General features: G+C 39.7%; 1 protein-coding gene across 2 annotated transcripts in view; it reads right to left on the bottom strand.

Annotated features, from left to right (window-relative positions):
* LOC102470357 (tripartite motif-containing protein 26) overlaps window positions 1-8,346 on the bottom strand; it is a 24,320-nt gene extending 15,974 nt beyond the window's left edge. Inside the window, exons 1-4 of one of the 2 annotated variants that reach the window (XM_006160317.1) lie at window positions 7,885-8,346; window positions 5,043-5,138; window positions 4,582-4,812; window positions 2,682-2,704 (exon numbers count right to left, since the gene is read on the bottom strand). In XM_006160317.1, coding sequence (XP_006160379.1) covers window positions 2,682-2,704; window positions 4,582-4,812; window positions 5,043-5,138; window positions 7,885-8,325 — 791 coding nt within the window. In that variant the 5' untranslated portion in view covers window positions 8,326-8,346. The remainder of the gene's footprint in view (window positions 1-2,681; window positions 2,705-4,581; window positions 4,813-5,042; window positions 5,139-7,884) is intronic. The other variant, XM_006160318.1, reaches the window with a different exon arrangement.
* Window positions 8,347-10,898: the final 2,552 nt, after the last annotated feature.

The following is a 10,898-nucleotide window of genomic DNA, read 5'->3' as shown; positions in this document are numbered from 1 at the left end:
TTTAAACCACCAGGTCCGGGACTCGAACCACAGTCGACTACATGGGAGTCCAGCAACATAGCCATTACGCTAACTGCTGTTCCCGAAGGTAAATTAAATGATCACAATGGATCTATTTTAAAAACACAAGGCCAGCTGGTAGTGTGGTGGTGAAAGCAGGTGGATCCCACATGGCCAACTGCAAGGTTCGAGTCACAGACCCAAGGACTTGAAAAACAAGTTGGATGTGTGTGTGTGTGCATGCATGCCAAAAATCCCAAAAGAAGGGAGAAATGGAGGAGAAGGAATTGCTGTGTGACCATCCCCTATGGAGAGTGCTTTCTCACTTTCTCTCTCTGTCTTTGGTGAATGTATGTGCCCCTTGGCAACACTTTAGACAAAACGAAACAAAACAAAACAAAACAAAACAGAGGCCCAGCCATGCTGGCATAGACAACAGCATGCCAAATCGCAGAGCTGGACATCATGTGGTGACTACAGTTCAAATCCCAGCTGGGTCTGCCTGAAGCACACTAGGCATGTGCTTGAATGTCTAAGATCTGACGAACTGAGGGACTGCAGGAAGGAGATGGCAGTAGGATTAGACTGTGGCACATGCTCCTCTCTCCCCTCTCTCGCACATGTGCGTGCATGTGCTCTATCATGAATAAGGGGGAAAAAAGTTAAAAAACATAAAGTAAAAACAGGCCAGAAGATGATGCAGCAGTCGTGCAACTAAACCCACACGGAAAGCTCTAAGCATACTGGATGCAAATGATCTGGCTGGCTGAGATGGAGAGTAGATGGTGGAATGAAGACCCTGTTGAAGGTGCCAGTCTGTCTGTCTTTCTCTGTCTCTCACTCGGAAGAAATAAATAAACTTTAAAAAAAAAAATGTGTAGGGACCAGCGAGAGGCACGGTGGTTGGGGCTCTGGACTCCCACATGGCCGACCACCACAGTTTGAGTCCTGGACCTGGTGGCTTGCTTTCTCACTTTCTCTCTACCTCCGTCTCTCTCTCTGATGAGCATGCATGCCCCATAGCAAGTTAAAAAACAATAATGGTAAATAAAAATTAAGTAATTGTTTAGAAAAATAATAGTAATAATTTTTTTAAATGTGTGTAGCTGCCAGACACATGCACATGTGTGCCCAAATCGTGAAAGGAGAAATGGAGGAGAAAGGATTGTAGTGTGGCCACCCCCTCTCGGGAGGATGCTTTCTCACTTTCTCTCTCTCTCTTCTCTCTCTCTGTTGAGCGCATATGCCCTAAAGTAAAGTTCAAAAAAACAAAAACAGGAAGATTGAAAAAAAGTTTCTCACTTTCTCTCTCTCTCTTCCCCTCTGTTGAGCGCATATGCCCTATAGCAAAGTTCAAAAAAAACAAAAACAGAAAGATTGAAAAAAATAAATACCACACAAACTCTCCTCAAAAGAAAACTGGAATAACTTTACTAATTTCAGACAAAATACTTCAAAACAGGAAGTACTACCCATTCCCCATTCCATATCACCCTCACAGCTTACATAATTACTCATTGCTAATATGGCTATCTATTATCCCATCAGGATCCAGCAGTCTATCTAATTACTCTGCTTTCTGCCCCGTATTTGGCCCATATTAAATGCACAGTATATGCCAACAGTCCCAAATGTCTCTGGAGTTGTATATTATCAAAATGCTGATTTCTACTCTTTTCAAAGCTTCTGTGCAGCATATACGTATGACTCTGAAAACTGTTAATGCTAAGTGTAATGTGAACACGTATTTCCTCAGACCCACTGCCAGAGAGATCCGTATTCCTATGACCCATACATGTGTCCTCTTCCTATGGACAGTAAGGAGCACAACAACTATCACTATCAAGCATGGAGGACAATCTGATAATGAAATGGGCTTTATAGCATATGGGGGAAAGCCATGTCCAAAAGTATCATGTGGGAACCATGTAGGAATGGGAAAAATGAAAGGAAACTGGGTTTCAGAGACAAAGGTGGATGGGACCAGCAAACAGAATAATAGTTATATGTTGTACTTCCATGTAGTCAACCACAATTTGAATGCTGGATTCAGTGGCTTAAGACTCACATCTGGTGCCTGTGCGTGTGTGCACGGAATCCCGAGAGAATGGAGGAGAAGGGATTTCGGTATGACCATTCCCCCTGAGGAGTGGTTTCTCACTTTCTGTCTTTCTATCCCTCTCTGGAGAGCATAGGCGCCCTATAGCAAAAATCTCTCTTTAAAAAAAAGAGGGGCCGGCAAGTGGCATGATGGTTGGGGCACTGGACTGCCACATGGCTGACCATGGTTCAAATCCCAGACCTGGCAGCTTGTTTTCCCACTTTCCTTCTCTCTCTGGTCAAATTAGAAAATTATAATTATAATGAATAAAATTAAGTATTTTTTTTAAAAAAGAAACAAATGTGGATAAGTGTTCTCTAATACACTTCTATAATCTCCCATTTCAATTCTTTCAGCCCATTACCACCCTAACATAAATTCCATGACAATTTTTCTAGAACTCTCTCCTTCATTCCATGAATACCTAATACCTTTCAGTTTACTCTATTAGAAAACCTCTATTCCCTTTAAACAATAACCTTTTCAGATCTTGCCAATGTTAGTAAATTGAGAGAAAGAGAAAACAAGTTACCATAAGCAGCCAATTAAGGGGAAAAAAAAAAAAGCAGGTAGTCCTTACCTGCTTATTATGTCACTTGGGTCCTGAAACAAAAGAGCACAATATTAGCATGCAAATGAGGTTCCCTGGAGCCATTCCCTACTGTGGGCTCACTGGGAATGGGAACACACCAGGACTATACAGAGAATTACTCCAACATGCCTACCTGTTCTGCTTTCCAGCATAATTTCAGTTGGTAAGGACATAGCTTTTGCCCCTTTTCTTCTATTTGCAGTCTAGACTACCCCTCCTAGAAACCTTCCTTTATTCCTAGATAAATAACAACCTATTAAGTTGATTGTGGGAGAGCAGACAGAGTGAAGATAAAGGTGGCTAGCTCCTACATGGCCAAATTTGAGGTTCAAGTCCCAGACCCAGTGGCTTGAAAATCATGCTGGAGATATGTGTGTATGCCCAAAATCCTGAGAGGGGACTGGAGAAGGGACTGCAGCATGGTCATTCGCCAGTAGGGATAATTTCTTACTTTCCTTCTCTCCATGTCTGGTGAATACACATGCAAAACTTTAAATAATTAAAAAATATTAAAAATAGCAAAACTTTTAAAAATTTCTAAGTAAAGGTGATTGTTGGGCCATCTTTATAGCCTACTGATAAAAGGAGCTGGATCCCAACTGCCAATTCTGCAGTTAAATCCTGGGCCCTATGTTGAAAACCACATGAGGTGGGGTTGCAGAGAGGCATGTGCGTGCATGCCCAAAATCCCAAAAGGATGCAGAAATGGAGATGGGATTGCAGTGTGACCATGTCCCACCAACGGGAGATTTTTCTCTATCTCTTTGTCTCTCTCTGGCTAACACATGCACCCTCTGGCAAATTTAAAAAAAAAAAATCTTTCAAGATTGAAATCTCAGCCTGCCACGGAAGGCCTCTACACAGCTCCATTTACCTATCTCATTATCCCTTTCCTTCCTCACTTAGTCTGACCCTCCCAGAAAGAGTATCCCCTCACTTCATGTCCCTGTACTATCTTCCTATTCCTATCTTCCTCAGCACCTAAACCCACCTGCCTACATATACACCAAATTATCACATTCATTTATTTAATTCCACCACCACCAAATGGAATGTCCAGCTGTTCCTTTCTAATTATCTAAATCTTTACACTTACATTTTCTTCAAGGGCAACACTAAGAATCTTTCCTTCTATGAACACTTCTTTCCCTCACTAAATCCTAGCCTTTTCCAGAATTCCTGTGGCCTCTAGTCTGACCACAAGATTTGGTGTTCTATTATATTATGTTAATTACATACTAATATAAACATAATATATATGGATACATATTATATATAGTATATAATGGTAATGTATAAGTATATATTCTATTATTAATGTACATGTTATATATTATTTCATATTATATTATCATATCATTTATATATATATTCATTATAAACATATAGCTCTTACTATTTCATTGAATAGTCTGTTCATGTTACAGAACAGACTATTGTCTACTGCAGTTTGGGACTTAAAAATTAGTGGTTAGAGGGCTAGAAAATGGTGTAGTGAAAATGTTGATGTACTTCCACGTGTCCAACCGTGGTTCAAGTCCCAGATCTGGCAGCTTGAAACTCATGCTCAGTGCGTGTGCATGCAAGCTAAGATCCCAGAAGGAGAATGGAGGATAAGGGATGGTGGCATGACAATCCTCGCCCGCCCCCGTTGGGGGAGGATGACTTCTCACTTTCCCTCTCACTGTCTCTGTCTCTCTCTCTGGTGAGCACATGTGCCCTAAGGCAAAAAAAAAAAACTATTGGTTGGTAAAGTATATTATTAAAGAAATCAATAAATGAGAATAAAATGTCTCTATTGACTTCTGTTCCAAACCTCTTGCTAATAAAGAGGTCATACGGCAGCTTGGAGCAAGAGGACTCAGATACCATTTAGTTAGCTTGTTACCTGCAAAAGTTCAAGTGCTGGCTGCTGAGCCTTCTTCTCCAACTCAGAAATCAAGGACCCTAGCCGGACCACCTCCTCGGAGCCCTTGGTGACACGGCTGTGCCTTCCATCAGTGAGCTCTTGCTCCAGCCTCACCAGCCACTCCAGCAAGTACTGCTCCCTTTCTCTCAAGAACTGATGGCCCTGTTCGAACACTGATGCAATGTTTTGCCTGTAGTGCTGGAATTTTGTCTATAGTAAATGCAGAAAGAGAAAGATTTATATTGAGGGGCTAGAAAACACTGTAACATTTGTGAGATAACCTGGGGATGTGTTCAGAACAGAAATCCTTTCAATTACCTTCTCCCTCCCCATTCTTCAACCCTCTTCCCCATACACATACACGCAGACACACAGATAAACACCTACCCCATCCCTGACACACACATTTACACAGAACATTTACTTGAGACTTCTCTTACCAGCAGGGCCTGAATCTCATCTTCTCCTGTAGTCTGAAAATTCTGAATCCTATCCCTGTCTCCCTTTAGAATCTTCAGATGGTTTAGAATTTTGCCCTATGGAAATAAACATGGAGAGGCTAAAAATCAAGGTAAATGGCCCCCCCTCAGTAAGAAAAGGGAGATGCAAAGTGATTCCAGGATAAGATCAGACAGTGCTAGCCCCATGTGGTATAATAGTTGTCATGTAGAACAGTGTCTATTCTAGATAATGAAGATCAGGTGAGTAATGTGTTCGCTTACAACACTGGGTTGTCAGAAAAGTCATGAAATACTTTTCTGTTTCTCTACGTAAAAATTCATCATGACTTTTCTGACAATCCAATAGTTTCTTGTAAGTCAGATAAAATAGTAACTACTAAGATTTATAGTATAGTTTTTAATGATACTTACATTATCCTTTCCTACCAAAATACAGACAATTCAAATGAAAATTAATAAAATAGAAAATCAATGCAAGAAGTGAAGAAAAATATATATACTAATTCCAGATTATTGTGAGAATGACTAATTTCCTATTGGCCATGGAAAAAAGCAAAACAGTGAATTGCATTTATTCTTTAGCAGACAGGAGTAAACATGCTAGTACGTCAGAGGAAATATTTTCCCTGAAATTAAATTCTGGAAGAAAATTTATATGAAAGATTTTATATTGAATACAATATACCCATGAATATATTTACAATTATGTGATGGAGAACACACAATTTAAAGCCATGCACTAAGGATTATCAGGAGTGCTGGTATTCTGTATTGCTGATGAAACTTGGATCTGAATTCCTCAGATACCAAATCAAGGCAATGGGATAGACTCGCTATTATAAAGAACACAAAAACAAACAAATCTTATTATCCAATTTATTTTTTTTAAGACAGATTTTGCTACAGGGCACATGCACTCACCGGAGAGACAGAGAGAAACAGAAAGACAGAAAGTGAGAAATTGCCGCCCCCCCCCCCAAACGGGGGGATGGCCACACTGCAATTCCTTCTCCTCCATTCTCCCCTTGGGATTTTGAGAATGCATGCACACACACCACACCACACACCCGGCCTGAGTTTTAAGTTACCATGTCTGGAATTCAAATAGCAGGTGACTACATGGGAGTCCACCAATGTAACCATTTCACCATTTGCTGGTCCCTCCTACCTATCTATCTATCTATCTATCTATCTATCTATCTATCTATCTATTTATTTTAAATAATGATTTTATTTAACTTTATTTATTTATTTATTTACTTTAGTTTGACCAGAGAGGGATACAGCAAGAGCAAGTAAGAGAGAGAGAGAGGGAAAGTGTGAAAGCAAGCCTCCAGGTCTGGCACTTGAACCACAGTCAGCCATGTGGGAGTCCAGAGGCCTTAACTGCCATGCCATCTGCTGGCCCCCCTCTAGTTTTTTTTTTTTTTTTTAAGAGCGATTTTTTTTTTTTTTTGTAAGAGCCATTTTTGCTATAGGGCACATAGGCTCGCTGGAGAGACAATCAGAAAGAAAGAGAGAAATAACCCCCATCCAGGGTATGGTCATGCTGCAATCTTTCGCCTTCCGTTCAACTCTCAAGACTTTGGCCATGCACACACACCTGCCTGGCGTGCATTTCAAGCTGCCAGGTACAGGACTCACACCATGGTCGACTATGTGGGAGTCCAGCAATGTATCCATCACACTCCCTGGTGGTCTCTTATTATCCAATTTAAATTGCTGCACCAATAATTTTCTATTACCTCATACCTGTTTGAATGGCTGTTATGAAAAAAAAGGTGATAAGTCTTAGTGAGAATGTGGAGAAAAGGAATGCTTGGTACACTGCTGGTGGGGATGTAAACTGGTATAATCATTATAAAAACTGTATGGAGTATCCAGAAATTCTAGTTCTAGATATTTAATAAAGGAAGCGAAATCAAGATCTCAAAGAGATATCTCTATTCCCATGTTCCTCGAAGTATTATTCACAAGAGCCAGGACATGGAAACAATCTAAATATCCATCAATAGATGAATGGGTAAGATAATGTGGTATATAGATATAATGTAATATTATTCAACCTTAAAAAAGGAAAGAAATCCTGACATTTGCAACAGGATGGATGATGAAAGGCATTATGCTAAGTGAAATAAGCCACACACATCTCACTTATGTGTAGAATCTTCAATAGCCAAACTCATATAAACAGAAACTAGAGGGGCCAGTAGGTGGTGTGGTAGTTGAGGGCACTAGACTCCCACATGGTCAACCATGGTTCAAGTCTCAGACCTGGAGGCTTGCTTTTTCACTTTCTCCCTTTCTCTCTCACTCTCACCCTGTCCCTCTCTGGTCAAATTTAAATAAATAAACAAACAAACAAACAGACAAACTGAAGTAAAATAATTATTAAAAAAAAAGAAAGTAGAGTAGGATTGAGGTGGGGCAAGAAATGGGTGGTGATTGTCAAAAAGTACAAAATTTCAGTTATGCAATATTAACAAGCTGGAGAGAGCTATTGCTAATAATGCTATATTGCATACTTAATACTCACTGAAAGTAAAGATCTTATGTTAACTGTTCTTACAACAAAATATAAATAACAATAATAATAAAGGAGTGGGGAGAAACATTGGGAAGAAATGGATATGTATATGACCTTAATAGTTTCATAGGTGTACACTTATCCCCAAACCCATTGATTTGCATATGCTAAATATGTACAACCTTTCACTTGTTAATTGTATCTCAATAAAGTGATTTAGAAAGCTAGATCTTATACTGAAGGCACTTCAGGCCATACCTTCAAGAAGAGAGCTGGGTCTGATAGGATTCTTACCCTATAGGGCTGTGCTGCCTTCTCCAAGAGAACAGCAGAATGGTGCCTGTGCTCCCGGGACTCCCGACACAGCACACATAGCATCTGCCGGTCATCCTTGCAGTAGTAATGGAGCTTCTCCAGATGTTGCCCACACAGTTTCTCTGTGCTTTGCTGAGGTGGTCTTTCCTCTCTGGGTTGTCTCTCCTCATCTACCTTCATCTTCCAGATGTTCTCCACCAGGCTGGCCATCTGCCACACGTGACGGATGTTCTCTTTCTTAAAAGCCGTCTTGCAGAGAGAACAGGATAATGTCTTCCTCGTAGATTCACAGACCTTAATGATGCAGTGATAGCAGAAGACATGACCACAGTCAATGGTCACTGGGTCTTTCAAGTAGTCAAGGCAAATGGAGCACAGTACCTCATCCTCCAGGTTTCTCAGAGGGGAGGCAACAGCCATGACTGCTGTGCTCAAGCTGTACAGAATTCCCTCTCCAAATGAGGAGGAATCGTTTTCTAAGAAGAAATAAAAGAAAAAAAGAGAGAACTTGTAAGTTTAATAAACATCAAGATAGAACTCATGAGAAAATAATTATTATATTTACACTGTTCCCAACCTTTTTTTCTTGAAATCCAAATTTCCTTCCAGAGCACTAGTCCTAAACTCCAGCCTACAAAGTTAAATGGATGTTGGGGACCAGCAGGTGGCATGGTGGTTAGGGTGCTGGAAACTCCCACATGGCCAACCATGGTTCGAGTCCCAGACCTGATGGCTTGCTTTCTCACTTTCCCTTGTTCTCTCTGTGTGTGTCTCTCTCTCATCTAATTAAAACAAATGGATGAATAAATACAATAAAATAAATTTTTTTTAAAGTTAAATGGGTGTTAGTTTTAGGCAGCTAGTACTGCTGTAAGCATTTAAAGAACACTCATATATTACTAACTGGGGGTATTCTAGAAGATGGTGGGAAGTAAAATTTCAAATACAGTCTAAAGGGATTTATGTCTCCCTTTCAGTAAAAGAGATTAGTGAAAAAAAAAAAGTTGCTACAAATAATTCAATAGTAGAGAATAGGAATTACAAACTTTAGAGCTGGATACTAAAATTCATCTGAGAACATGAGTGTTAGATATTAGAAACCACTAGGTTCAGGAACCAGCAGGAGGTGTAGTAAAGGGGCTGGACTCCCACATGGCCTAGTGCAGTTTGAGTTCTGGACCTGGTGGCTTTAAAATCATACTGTGTGTGTGTGTGTGTGTGTGTGTGTGTGTGCCCAAAACCCCAAGAAGAGAAAGGAGAAGGAATTGCAATGTGGCCATCCCCTGGGGGGTGATTTCTCACTTGCCCTCTCTCTGGATCTCTGCTCTCTCTCCCATAAGGTTTTTAAGGCAAAAACCTTAAAAAAAAGAGTGAAAGAAATTACTAGGTTCAAGCACTGGTCTACTATTCATACTCTGCCTGGGAAATCTCATTATCACAATTTAAACTAATTTATTCAAATTTTTTGGAACACAATAGACAGTAAGAAATGCATTCACAGTACAGAATGCATTCACATCTCTAATATACATGCATGTGCACAAACACAACACACACAAACATGTTTTGTTAAATAGTATTATTATTTTTTTAGAGAGAGATTTTGGCTAAAGGGCATGTGCACTTGCCAGAAAGAGAGAGACAGACAGACAGACAGACAGACAGAAATGAGAAATCACCCCCTAGGGTGACGGCCATGCCACAGTCCCTTCTCCTTTCTCCTCTTGGGATCTTGGGCATGCACGCACATGCACCTGGCATGAGTTTTAAACTACTTGGTCCAGGACTCGAACTGCGGTCAGCTATGTGGGAGTCTGGCAATATACCCATTATGCCATCTGCTGGTCCCTTCTTAAGTATTATTTAATCTTTGTTATTTGTAATACATTATGATCTTTTTATTACAGTCTATTTTTTTTAAATGCTGGTTATAAACCATAAAATTGATGTCATGATACATACTATTACCTACACTTCAGAAAACACTGATTTAAACTACTATAACTTTATCACTAACCCTGACCTTTACCTACAGATGCAAGCTCTGGGGAGCTACAAACAGTTGTACTCAAATGCACTCCTCACACCTTAAACTCACACATTCAAATCCATTATTTCCTCCCTTCATTCTTCCTATTCCTCATGAACAGGTATCAAAAACCACTCCATTACCCAAGCCAAAAACCTGAGTGATTTTAGATACTTCATTCTCTTTCATTACTATCCATCACATCTGGTTACTGAATAAAATACAGTAACTGAAATAAAAATTTAACTGCATGGCCTCACCAGTACAATGGAGATGATAGAAAAAGGAGCTGGTGGACTTGAAGATAGTACAATGCAAATTACCTAATCCAAGTGACACAGAGTGGGAAAAAAAAAAAAAAAATAAAAAGCAGAAACTCAGTGACCTATGGAACAATATTAAAAGGTATACTATTCATGTCATTGGAATCCCAGAAAAGTAAAAAGAAATTGGTAAAGAAAAAAAAAATTAAAGAATGGCTGAAAACTTTCCAAATATGACAAAATGCAGATATATGTTAAGAAGCTCAGCAAATGCCAGTGAAGGTAACCGCAAGGAAAATCATCCAACACTAACAATATCAAATTGCTACAAACCAAAGACAAAGGAAAAAATCTGGAAAGCAGACAGAAGAAAGTGATATATTACATTAAGGAGTCAATTCAAATGTCGGCAAATTTCTCATTAGAAACCAAAGAGTCTAGAGACAGTGAGAAAACATCTGTAAAATGCTGGGAGAAAGAGGGAAAAGAACTGTATATTTAGAATTCTGTGCCAACAAAAATATCCTTCAGGAATGAAAACAAAATAAGAGCGTTTTCATAGAAAGGAAAACTAAGAGGATGTCACCAGCAAATGTGCTGTTGTAAAGAACTGATAATGGAAGTTCTTTGGGCTGACAAGAAATGGCATCTGGGAAATAAGGAACATTAGAGATGAAGGAAGAGCAACAGGTATGGCAACC

This window comes from Tupaia chinensis, unplaced genomic scaffold (genome assembly GCF_000334495.1).
Source record: "Tupaia chinensis unplaced genomic scaffold, TupChi_1.0 Scaffold000678_1, whole genome shotgun sequence".
Taxonomy (NCBI): domain Eukaryota; kingdom Metazoa; phylum Chordata; class Mammalia; order Scandentia; family Tupaiidae; genus Tupaia; species Tupaia belangeri.
Note: the sequence above shows the minus strand (reverse complement) of the source record. Positions and strands in the feature narration are given on the sequence as shown.